Source organism: Mercenaria mercenaria, chromosome 5 (assembly GCF_021730395.1).
Source record: "Mercenaria mercenaria strain notata chromosome 5, MADL_Memer_1, whole genome shotgun sequence".
Taxonomy (NCBI): Eukaryota; Metazoa; Mollusca; class Bivalvia; order Venerida; family Veneridae; genus Mercenaria; species Mercenaria mercenaria.
The window spans coordinates 35492787-35506677 of record NC_069365.1 but is presented as its reverse complement, the minus strand read 5'-3'; the positions used below and the strand labels follow the sequence as shown (position 1 = coordinate 35506677).

The window sequence follows — 13891 nt, the reverse complement described above, 5'->3', positions numbered from 1 at the left end:
TACAAAATTTTATATTATTGCATGCTGAAAATATTATGTGTCATTTACAGAGTGGAAGTCGACTGCAGGGATATTTTCAAACCGGGACAGCTTGGTGTAGCCATTGGTAAGCTCGTTCCTTAGATGGACTTAGAGTTATAAAATTTCAACAAGAATGCCTTATCAAACAGCCAGAGAAAATCCAGGGGTTTCTCACTTTAGAAGATTCTATTGAGAAAAAGGATGATAGAACGTTGTAACAATTATGCCGGGTTAGACAGTCTAGTTTAAAAAATAATATATATACTTTTAAGATGTTTACACACTTGATAGAGAGATACAGATAACCTCTCTTTGAGCAAAACACCTCTTTACAAAGACATAATTATGTCAACTTTTTTTTTTTGGTTGATTATCCTCTCAAGGGCAATAATTCACATATTGAATTAGTGTCATAATTAGATTTGCACTTTACCTTTTATTAAAAACACTAAAATAAGCAAAATTGTTTTGGTCAACCTTATGTACAGCTCAGAAAAAATTTTATTTTTATCTTAAAGTTTATTACTACGGTACATTTGTACTAGTTTTTTATATCTTGACATGCATTTACCTAATAGTTACTAATTTAAGTCTCAGATCAGAAAACCCAAAGTGAAAGAAGTAATGAATGACAAAATCATTATGAGATGTATAGTTATTGCTTAGTGTTAAAATTAACTTTACCTGCCCAATTTTCTTCTTTTGTTGGGGTAATTCTTGACAGAAAAGTTGTATGGCATAGCAGCGTCACGTCCTTTACCAGCATTTGCCTTTCTTGATAAAAGGGTTTTTGCCCCAAGATGACACTATTTAGGGTTCTTTTATACTGTAACGCATTTGGATTGGTGTTTGAAACCATTGTAGGTGGACCTTTGCTGATTAAACGATTCTCTACTAACTTGAGTTTATTAAAGCTGGCGTCACAAATATTTCTTTTGAGGACTCAATCACCATTTTATTTAGTTCAATAAATCCATAAAACATGACTGTATGTCTTCATGACACTGATATGACATTAGACTGGATGCTTTTTTTTTTGTGAAAGATTACTACTGGCATTAATGTCATCTGCCAGGTCTTGAACCCAAGTACCTTTTTCCTGATAATTCCTGAATCCTTGAGTCTTCAAGTGTGAAATAGGCCTCATGTCCTTAAATATGTCTATCAGTTTTGAAGTTTGTTTCAAAAACTCAATGACTCCATTCAGAATTTCACCGTTTGATCCCAGGGATAACTGATAATTTATCATGGTTTTTTTAACATTTCTGAATTTAGAATATCTTCTGCTAAGTGGTTGCGCATTTTTGAATGACCCCGTTAAAAAAATATGTTCTTTTGTAAGTTTCCTGTGAAGTTGTAGGCATTGTTTTTGTCCCATTTTGAAGCAATCAACAAACATTTTCCACTGAATAGTAATGAAGATGGTAGAGTCAAAAGTCTTGTTTGTTTTTTAGATTTACCTTCAGTGCCACTACAAAAAATATTATTCCGTATTTTCTTTTCACATGGGAAATATCCATGATAAAGACAACATCATTAAAGTTACATGGAAAAGGTGTTTTAAATGATGTATTATTATTATCAAGGTTATATTTCATGAAGTTTCTATTACTCTGGGGCACCATCAAAAACTATGTAATATACTTTAAAGCCGAACATCTGAAGCTTATCAACTGCTTCCCAAAACAGAACGTATAGCTAAAGGCGCCTTGGACCCCATTTGTAATGAAATGTGCAAAGGAAATCTGAAGCCGGTTAAACCTAAAAATACAAATTGCAATGCATATGTTCCTAGTGTTTTTTCATTTTTACCAGTTCTTAATATAGTGCTTGCATTTTTCCCTCATCTCCAACATTAGAAAAGCCCCACAGTTTCCACAACATCTCCATTTTTTTGATATCTGAATATCTGACTGTAAAAGCCCCTTTCATCTATAACGATTCCACCTACCCATCCACTTGGTGAAATTTTTTTCCTTAACACCTCATTGTGCATCATTCAAGAACATTATCATCAAACCCGACTTCATGCTTTACTTTATTTTTATAGAGCACTAGTGTAGAGGGGCTAGGTAGTATGAGCATTTTTGTTGCACGAAAAGACTCGTAAGACTGAGGGCTTCTGCAGTACCATTGTAGGGAAACAGAAATAATTTTTTTTTGACCATCGTCTTTCCCCGTGGATCTCGGCTGATAAATTTTCTGCCTGACTTAAAATGAGTTCTGCAATAAACTTCTGTTCATCTGGGATCAAATGTTTAATGTCATCTAAAGTTTTTTTTCCCTTTTTGGCATTTTTGGGCTTGATTTTTAAAAATTTTTAAATATTAATTTGTGACTCAGGATTAACTTTTCCTTTTTTACAGTAGCTCATTTAATGTCATTTTTTGGCATTTTCTGCAAGTCATTTTGACACTATTTAAGGGAACAACTCTGTCACACACAATAGTTCTAACAATTCTATGTTGAATGCCCTTGTCATTTTTAAGATGTTCAACAGTTGAAATCTTGTAACTATAAGGGATTTATTTACTGCTACACCTTCACACAATTTCAATCTTTTGACAATTTCACACACTACTAAGATGCTTTGTTTAGTGTTTCTGATATATATTTGACACATATAAACTGTCAAGGTTGACTTGCTTTCTTTCCCCAGATGCTAGACCCATGAATTATCTTTTTGAAATATCACAATTTTGTAAATTGGTTGGTCAGTAATGAATATCCACAATTATTTGGTGATATTGACAGTTCCTTTTCTTTCAATATAATAAAGTCTGATGGCAAGTGATTCTTAATGTCTGACAGTTTTTGTAAAAGTAATGTGCTGTTCTTCGTGTGGTAGCCTAACCTTAATGCCTTTGTAAATTGTCCTTGTTTCATGTGCATTTGTTTTTCCTTTCCTTTTTCACATTAGGGTACACCTTCTGTATGTGTTCCGAGAAGGCACGTTTCTTTAATATCGAATGTAATCAGCTTCCTTGGTCTCAAATTCAAATATTTCAAATACTTATTTTTGTCAACTCAGAAAATTACCATCTTCTTCCACCCTAGTCAATAGCCTGAAAAAAAAAATGCAAGTAAATGTACGAAATAGCTTTTTTTTTAAAGAATTTTTTTTTCAGATGTATTAAATGTATAAGTTTGATAATGAAAAAAAAGTCCCTTATAGCAGAAAAGATGGGAACATTTAGCTTGTTGAAATATTTTTGCTGTCATCAACAAGTTTTCTTAACAAATTTGCATTTTTTTTTTTGCTCATTTGAAACAATTTGGGTCAGAAGCCAACATTTGTTCCATTTACTTGACACAATGGACCCAAATCTTGTCCAGTGCATTTCTGTTTCAGAGTGTTGTAAGCTCTTCTGTAAAAATTAGTGTTTGGGAATGCTGTTGTCGAATTTTAAATAAAAGGGACTGTACGCATATAAAAATGGTCAAAAATTATTTTCCAAAACATGTAGAGGTGGAGACAATTACAATTTAAGTCTTTAAGTTGTTTCTGATTTTTGTGTTAATAGTCACAGCTGGCTAGTGTCAAAAAGATGATATGGCTGTCCCAGTATTTTTCCTGTAAGTTAAACATGTTAAACAGATATAAATGGTGTCAATATTCAGTAATTTGTTGTAATTGTGAGAACCACTGTATGTGTTGTAATCCAATTATGTACTGTTTTTTTTTGTTGGAATGCTATTACCCGGATGAATTTTAAAAAAAAAATGGGAAAAAAAAAAAATTATGCCAACGCAGTAAGAAGTGGTTACTATACAACGCACTGAGATGTTTCTGTTTCTTTTCAGTTAGTGAGGCAGAAGGGTGTCAAAAGGATAAAATAACTATTCCAAATCTATAAACCTGTGAATGGGGCAATTTAATCAAGTCAAAAATGCTAAGATACATAAACCGATGAGATATACAGTAATGCGTTGTAATTGGAACCAACATCCTTATACGTTTCATTTAACTGATTTTTTTTTTTTTTTTTTTTTTTTTTTTTATGCATTCCGTGCCATTCAATCTGACCATGAAGATAATGATTTTTTTGATAGCATCATACTAAAAAGTGTTAGCAAAAACAATCCAGAAATTTTTTATTACATTCTTACATCTTTTTATAAATTTTACACATACTGCACACAGTGTGTAAATAACTGGTGCATTTTAACAGTGTTTGTTGCTAGAAAGGATCATATGCAGGCTTCTTTGTAACATGTTAAAGCAAAATCAAAAAAAAAATAACTGTTGACAGCAAAAATACCATTATCAAGCATATTTATACTGTTTAACCCTGAAACCACTTTTCTGTGAAGGTTTAAACTTTGGCCTGTATAAAATTTTTGTAACCTTTTCCATTGACATCAAAATTTCAATTTTGATTGTTTCATTAATCTTACCCCAAGCTTTTTTTCATCTGATTTTCTTGATTATACCATTAGACTAACATTTTATGTCAAAATTTTGTTGTATTTCTGCATCATCTGTGGGACAAAATTTCTTTACAAAAAAATTCAAGCTAAGTTTTCTAATATGACTGTCTTAAATATCAAATATATTTTTCCAGGGACATTGCAGTAGACAGGGGAAAAGTAACAGTTGATGATCTTCAGGAATTGAATACTTGTTTGATGCAGATGATGATCTTTCCCAAATGCAGAAGATCTTTTAAGATGACTTTATGAAGTAATTGCAAAATTTTGATAATGGGACTATCAACAAAGAAAACTTCCTGAAGAAACCCAGATTTAAATGCTATCATTGACAGATTAACAGTGAAAAAAGTATTGACTCCAATGCGTTTGAAACAAACCCAAATTTTTTTCATCAGTGGATAAATCAAAATTGGAGTATTTTGCCAGAAATGAGTTCTATAAGCTTAGTTCTATAATGGATGAGTGCAATTCAACCGAAACAGGGCAAATTGTTTCAAAAGATCTTGGTTCCTTTTTTTCAAAAATTCACCAACATGCAAACAGTTTAGAGTTAGATGAACTGCTTAAAATTGTTTCAAAATGAACAAAGTTATACTGTCAGTCACCCGCATATTTGTTTCAACATTTCTGTGGAGCTCAGAAAAAACATTTTAAGTAAACAAGCCGAAAAAGTGACACCATCATCTAAGGGAAATTTCAAAAAGGACCATAACCCAAGCTTCTCGTGCTCGAGTGAGGTATGTAGGGGATATTGCATAGCAAAAGTTCGACACAAGTTGTAAAAAAAAAATCTCATAGATATTCTGATAAACAGACCGATAAAGAAGAATATGAAGAAGGGAAAAGTGCAGTGAAAATTTTAAATGATCTTTGAATTGAAGAGCAGAATGTTTTAGCCAGCACAGCAGAGCCAGATTCTCTTTTGGGGTATATCAAGGCGGCAGAACTTCAACAGAGGACTTACAAACATCCCAGACAGCTTTTTTAAAATTTTTTTTGAAGTAACTGAAAATGCTTAACCTTGTTCATAAATGAAAATTTGAATAAGATGGGGAGTCAAAAGTTACAGGAATGTCAGAGTGAAATTTTATCTTCTGTTCCGCTGTATGAAGAGTTTGTGAGGATTTGTTCTCAGCAAAATGAAGCGTGTGAAGAATTTCTTCAATCACAAGAGTCTGTTGATGATTTACTGAAAGTATGACCTTACAAGTGTCTCAAATTGAAAAAATTTACAGATGTATTTTTAAAATACTATTGATGGTAATGCTAAACCAATTTAGAAAGGATGTTCTCGACAGTTTTAAGGTTGAAGAAAAGATGGCTCATAGAAACAGGTCAGAGTGTCAAATAAAGGGATATCTACAGTGACCAGTAAAGGAAAGAGCACTGCTCTGAAGCAATCTAAAAACAACAGGAACAACAGCCATCATTTCAAAAAGAGTTACCCCATTCATCTGAAACAGTAGCAGTTGCATCTGCTGCTAGTACTTCAGTAATTCCTCAAGATATAGTTTTCAGAGCTGACCCATTATCTGATAATGAAGATAATGTAAAGTGCAAATCTGTGATTTGCCATGAATCAGGGAATAGAATGGATTCAGTGTGATAGCTGTGATTCATGGCTACATAGAAACTGTGCTGGACTAAAACACCACATGAAGTGGGAAGAAATATCAGCGGAAAGGTGCACGCTTCTACTGTTTCAGAGTGTGCATAACTATTTGAAAAAACTGTACTAAAGTTAGAAAAATTATGAAATGTCTGATGTACATACCCAAAACATTGCAAACTAGGTAACAGTATTGTTAATAAGTTTGTTTAAATGGTTACTTCAACTTTTGATGTCACTTTTTCAAAAATAACATATATACTTACATAATACTTATAAATGAGAACATTCTAAAATTCCATAATTTGAAATACACAAAGGTGGAACTCCTAAAATCGCTCAAACCAACAAATATGAAAAAAAATCAGAAGCAGTTTGATCGAGTCTGTTCATGGACGGTAGTGGGAAATGCAAGCTACCATTAAAGCCCTGTAGCTCTGGTGGAGCAGAACACAACATTTAAACATGCAAAAAGTACAAACGGAATTTAGATTCATTTGCAGATATTATTCGTATATTAACTGTTACCTTCATTGTTCTAAGTGGGTGTTCAAGGAAAGTTCCAACAGACTGAGAATCAAACAGGCAGTTGTAGCATAACCTGTTCACCACTAGGCCTACCTGATATGAAATTCTAAAAACAGTGAAAATGTCTTTAACAGCAAAACTGAAATTTTATAATTGTGCATGTAATCATTGGCATTATTAGACAAACAAAAGTATTGTTATATGTTACGTAACTGCATATTACATCGCTGGAGAAAAAGGGAAAAGATACTTTACCATGTAAGTAATGACATTTTTGTACAAATAACTGTTTGATTGCGTCGAAAACTGTATAGTTCGGAAAAAAAACACGCTACTTTTAAAAAGTCCGCCAATGTTTACTGTTTATGGTTTACCGATGTGTACACGGTAGATAATGTAGAAGTAGGGTACCAGCTCACGTGGAGAACACACCTCCAGAATCGACCAATCGCAAAAAGGTTGCGCAGTAAACCAGTTCCGGGTCACCGTATAAACATGGCAGCTGATGTTTTGAGAGAATACCGCGTTGGGAAATTGACTCGATGCATCGTTATTGACGGAAACGGGACGAAGTAATTATAGGTAAGCGACTAATTATTTATGTTTCTAAAGGCTGGCCACGATTGTGCTTGGAAATAACGAAGGGAATAGGTGGCTGCCATTGACTTGTCTATTGACCCGAGAAATATACGGGTTAGGTCACATCGTGTACGAGATGATATTTGTCAAAGAATAGCGTCTCGCTGCATCAAAATGATGCAGCCTTGAGACCAAAGTGCATGTTTACCGTTAAGATTTATGCTTTATGCGTTGATTAAGACCAGATTTTCAAAACTCGGCCGAAAATTGTGTACGCAGTGAGATCGTTACTGAGGCCATACCATTTTTTGCTTAATGTTTGGCAGTGAAGTACCATACATTTATTTTTTTATATATAGCATTTTTTTTTTTTTTTTGGAAATGTGTTTTTTGTTATTATGTTGGGGATCTGGGTTGTAGAGAACAGGGTGGGGGGTCCATCATTCATAAGGGGTCAAAGTCACACGCCGATTGCCTGTGTTATTCAATATTTGCTGTGCATATTGCATAATACCGTACACAGAAATTTACTGTATCATAAACAATATATAAACAAATTTACTACATAATACCATACAGATGTAATGTATCATAAACAATTATACACAAAATCAACTTTAATAAGATCCAACACTCCTAAATATTATTCCCTATATATTCAATACAATATGGACAATATTCACAGAGTTGACAAACACAGCTAGACCCATTTCAAAGTACAAATCCTTTCCTGATTTCGAATAATTATCTAAAACTGACATAAAATCAAATAGTGTATATTCTAAGAGATGTTTGCTTTCTGCAAAATCATGTCACAGTCACACTGCTGTAACCTGGTATTACTATTCGCATGAAAACCGAGTTTTTCGTCATCAAATGCAACCTTCTGTTCTACCAAAATATCAAAAATACCTTCATAATGAAATTTAAACAGAAATTAGCCTTAATCAAAGAGCTATAAAAATAAATAGATTGGCAACTTGAAAGGCATATAGAGCAAATCTCGCCAACCTCCCGTGACAAAAAAACGAGATCTCGTTTACCGAAAGTGGCGCTTTCTCCACGCGCCATTTTGTATGCGAAAGCAATTATTCATCGGTAAAATAATTATCACCGTATGACCACGCTTCTTTCGATGGCAAAAATAAACGTGTACTTCGTGTCTTAAGACCATTTTACATTAAACTAATTTTGTTTTAGAAGCTAACATGTATTTTAGATGTAGTTTTAAAGGTACAAATTGTAACTCCATGCTCGCCGATGTTTGTTTTTAGTAAGATAACGCCGAATCACGCTCTGACACGAGCTCACGCGAGATTACAGCCAGTTGCCATTCTGTGTATTTTATACTTCTTTGCCTTAATTTAGACCTGCCCGCCATTATGCGACTAGACTAGATGGCTCCCGCGCTGGTTCCTGTAGTACGGTCAGACCATAATAATTATACAAAATGATTGCGATACACATGTTCTCTTATCAAAGCAGAATAGAAACAAACACTAGTCTAGGTGATATTGAAAAAACAAGGCTACAAAGAATGTGCCGGGAGAAGGTTAACGCACGGAGAGAAGAAACTACTATTATCTGATTTTTATTATAAAAAAATCACACAGCAACAAGCAGACAGTTTATTCGGTCAGCCGTTGATGTAGACCTACCTTGTACAACTGAAAGCAGAGCAAATCTGTCGTCCGGTCTCTCCTCTTAATATCTGATGCACGCGAACGAATCTAGTAAAGCGACCTGAGGTTTAAACTTTAGGCTATCAAAAGTATGTCCTCATCAGATTTTACGGATGATAAGGCACCGGGTGCGCCGTTTGCATGTGACGACGACGAAGTGTGCATGGTATTCAACATATATTTTCTTTTATGAAGCAAAGAAAAATTGTTTTATAGGTATGGAAAGCCATAACTGTCTTCCGAAGTTGATAAAGCACTTTATGTTGTACTAATAATCAGTATATGAAATGCCTCTGCTTATATCTGCAGTACTTACACGTGTATATGATGCACTTAATCTCAGAATATTGTTTAACGATAATGAAATTTGCACCGCATATACACTTGAAATCACCTCAAATACAGTTGAAAGTTCGAACCAATACACATACTGAAAATAGGATCAATGAAAAGCGGAAACAACCACATATACTAAAACTCTGCATATATACAATGTAAATCACCAGATATAAAACTGAAATCACCGCATCAGCAATTGAAAACACCTCATGAAAATGTAAACGTGTATACAGTAGCTAGCATATCATGGAAAGTTAAAAGCACATAATATGTAGTTTGAATCATCGTATAAAACATTACAAGCACAACATATAAAATTAAAAGCACCGTATATAGAGATAAGTGCATCCCGTACACAGTTAAAACCGCATAGAGTACAAAGTTAAAAGCACATCATCAACAGTTCAATGCGACGCATTTAAAATAAGGTGAAACTTCCTCATCTACATCTGAAACGGCCGCACATAAAGTTATATATACGGTATACGTTCTATCAAATAAGACCAAAAATATATGTGTGTTTCCAGTCTCCTTGAAAAATTAATTGAGGTAGGTAGGGATTTTTTTTGTTAGGTATCGGAGGACAGAACACCGAACAAAATTCTCAGTTTTTTAACTAACGCAATATGATGTAGACACCAAGGAAGACTTCCTTAAAGAAAAAGTAAACATTCTGTCTGTTTCTGCTTGCATAATCCTATAGAATCATCTGGAAATAAAGACAATTTGAAACTTGGAACATGTTGTTATCTAATTTCCGGGTCCTCTGGGACCTTTGCTGAATTCCTTTACAAATACAATATCCTGATATCAAGAGGTGTTTTATAGAGGAAATGGCATTCTTGTTGATGTGGCACTATTAAAACTGAACTTGACTCTTGACAGCCAGAAAACATTGATCACTAGGTAGCGTTTGACATTTGCAAGTACCATGGTGTCAGATGAACAGTCTGAATAAAACCTGGTCCGCAATATTTTAATGTGACTACATATGGTTCCAGACGATTGTCTTTGTGCCCTGACGATATTTAAGCAACTATTAATACCTAAGAGCCAAAATACTATAAAATAAACCAGATTTCAAAATATAATGCCAGAAAACTATAATTTCAAATGTTATACATGTGTATTAAGAATGCATGCACTATAAAGCCAATGCTTTATAAAAGAACAATTGTTGCATATTATCTAACATTTTCATTAATTTAAAAATGGTTATGTCTATATCTGTACGCTAGGTGGGTGAAAAATAAATACCAGACAGTTAAAATTAAAATCTGTTATATTCCAAATCTGTTTTATAGAAGAACTTGAATTGAAACATTTTAACCCATGCATCTATATAGTGTTTGTATAATTTCCAGCTTGATAAACCAGAATTTTGCTATATATATGGAATAAATTGACAATTGGTCTTTAATATAAAAATGGTCATTCATTTTAAAAGTTCTAAACCGTTTAAGGTTTTTACCCATCTAGAAGAAGAGATATAGGCATAGCCACTAATAAAACGAAGTAAAAATGCATACATGTATAATTTTTTTTATACAGTGACATACACTTGTATAATATTATTACAGAGCAGATAAATCATGGTGTCTTATTTAAAGTGGCATTATCCGCATCTTAGAGTTTTTGATGACTGTTTTAGTGACTTAGTGTTTTGAAAAATTTTCATAATTTTAAATAGATCTATATATTGCAAAAAATAAAAAAGCAGAACTGACAAGCCATTCCGTCCACCCCCCCCCCCCCCACCCACAATCCTATTAAAGCAGAGAACCCAAAATTACAATAAAGCTGCTGTGTTTCATTCTGTTTTTGGAAAGTGCTGATGTCTAACCAGTCCTTATACAAATATCATTTGAGTGAATCAAAGGCAAAGCAAAATCTTTCTCAGGTGGAATTTGATCCAGTGATCCCCTGATCTTAAGAGTCTGCTGCTCTGCCATTACTACATGAGACCAGGGAGTCCAACACGTGGGTGACTTCATACAAATCATGTGCGAAAAATGTTCACCCAACAATAATTTGATGGCACATTATATGGGTACATATAGTGTTAGAAAACAATGCAAATCTTTGTGACGAGACAGACTTCGGAAAGTCATTGGTCCTGATCGGAATTTTTGCACTAGGTCCGAGTTTCTGTGCAACTGCCGGACCGTATGTCCGAAACGTTGTGAAAGAAATATTTAATTTAAAGACGGAATACAAATCCAGGCATACCATGTCAATCATTCAGGATACAATGCCAACTGTATCTGACAAATGCCTCACTACTGACACATTTCTTCTCACATAATTTTAGTGTTTACATTTATTAGAAGTAGCTTTTCTTAGGAAACCAAAAAAGAGGCGACTTTCTGACTTTGGGCCGACAATTTTTTTTGCTTTGTCGGTCCGAATGACTGGTAGATTTTTTCAGCTTTTCAGAAGTCTGCAGGATCAATTTTCACATGCCTTAGGCTTTTGGGGTGCCGTGATATACAAATCCTCTGGTGTATTATTAAAGACAAAAATATTTTACATCAAGATTCACAACGAAAATCTACAGCCAAGACATGACCATGCAGGGGCGCTGCCATTTTGATCCCTGTATAATTATCGTTACAGTATCGTAACATACATGATCCGTGTATAATAACCGTTATCGTACCGTACCTTTCTGTACGACTGCTGTAGCGCCTCTCGGCGTGTGCGACCATAAAAACAAATTTTGATTTTTTTTCTCAAAACCAATAAAAAAAGTTTGAGTCGGGGGAAAATTGTTCAAGTCAGTCGGGAGACTGAAAACACACCTATTTTTTTTGGCCTAAAAGCATCATGTATACATATGAAAGCATTGCATATACATCTGAAAGAACTGCATACAACAAATACTAATGAATACATCCATAGAGCACCAGATACATGTATAAACACTGCACATATGTAGAGGATATAAGTACTGCATAAAGTGTTATATCAACATCAGAAGACAGATATGACCTTCCATATATTGGTAAATTAAACCTGTAACGATTGTCCCCCTTAGTATAATTGAATACCTTCCTGGTTTAAGATCTATGTGTTGTCTTTAGACGGAAAGAAAGGAAATGGCGACAGCATCACCTTCTCACGACATCAGTCAAGAGATTCCCGAATCAGATAGGTTTGTTTGTTTATTAATTTGATTATTTTGTTAGTTAGATAGATATATTGAAGAAAAACAATTATAATTGTTATTAATTCTGAATTGTAAGCTGAAGTTTTAAATAGAAAAAGATATTTTGAAGTTAAACATAGATGTAATCTTGAACTATTTAAACTTCATTGTATGCAAAACACATTACATTTAAAATCTTGATAGAAAACGAAAGTACAGAATTTATGAAATTTTAAAACGAAAGTAGGTGCTAACTGATAGTGAACACATACATGTCAACATACATGCATTGCGCGTGTGTTACACGCAGGTTGGCACTAGATCACACTCATACTATTCTAAGTCACAGGCATTTAAAAAATGAAACAATCAGATTTTTTTTCGTAGAAAATCACTGAATCGAACTTGCCCGCGACATTGACACGGTGTTTTCATTCTGTTTCATATCGTATATAATACAGCTTTTACATTCACCAGTGCGACGTGTAATTTCTACCCATAAAAAAGTAAACATTGAGGTAGACGATTTAAAACCAGGTCTATTTTGTATTGACCTCCCCCCCCCCCTTCCCCCACTGAATTTTCCATGTTTGGGCGTCTCCGGCTTCCAGGGGGCTTCAGCACCCAGACCCCCAACCTTCCCTTCGAACCCCAGTCACACTCATGACCTTTGTAGTGCCTTGACAGCTATGTGAACATACACATTAATGAAAGGTTACATGTCAGGTATAATTCAAAAATGTAATACAGTACAACTTCTCCAGAGCGGCCCTCTCTTAAGCAAAACCCTCTCTATAACAACATCATTAAAATTTTCAAAACTGAGCTCCAGAGCGGTATGCAGCATGTTCTGTTCGAGTACCTTAGAAATTCGTACTTGTTATGCTTTATTTTATATCCTATTATATACAGTTACCTAAATCGTAAATATACTATCGAATTTACCTCTCCAGAACAACAACCTTTACATAACAATCAATATTTGTATCTTCCGAAGGGTGTTGCTCCACGTAGGCTGCACTGTATACATACTTTCGACACTTGATAACGCATATGGAGAATATATACAGATCCGTACTTGCATGCATACACTTTAAATACTGTTCAGGCATTCATGTTCATGAGAGTCGGCGATGGACGTTTTTTTTCTCTGTATTTACAAATATATTGGGCTTAAATTTTAGGGATATAACATTATGGACAAGAAATCATATTGAATATTTCCGACACGACATTGATACCCTAAAACTGCAAACACTAGCCGCTTCGAAGGCATATAAAGATTTATCGAAAGAACAAGTAAATATAGAAAGGAAATCACACAGAGACAAAAGTAAAGAGCTTCACGGATGTATTGACAAGTATCAAAACTGTATATCGGTTTTGCAGAAAGCATGTGACAAGATTTCTGGGGTATGTAGTCAAGTACAATGGTTATTTTATATATATGCCTAATCAAATGACAGCATAATACATATATAAATAAAGTGCAAATCCTTTTCTAAGAAGAAGTAACAACATACTCATCTAATGCTAAGAAAAACTATCGAT

General features: G+C 34.1%; 1 protein-coding gene across 7 annotated transcripts in view; it reads left to right on the top strand.

The window, feature by feature from the left end:
* Positions 1 to 12236: 12236 nt before the first annotated feature.
* LOC123556780 (trichohyalin-like) overlaps positions 12237 to 13891 on the top strand; it is a 38921-nt gene continuing 37266 nt past the window's right edge. For all 7 annotated transcript variants that reach the window (XM_053543178.1, XM_053543176.1, XM_053543174.1 and 4 more), the window contains exons 1-2: positions 12237 to 12346; positions 13525 to 13753. In XM_053543178.1, the coding sequence (XP_053399153.1) occupies positions 12291 to 12346; positions 13525 to 13753 (285 nt within the window). In that variant the 5' untranslated portion in view covers positions 12237 to 12290. The remainder of the gene's footprint in view (positions 12347 to 13524; positions 13754 to 13891) is intronic.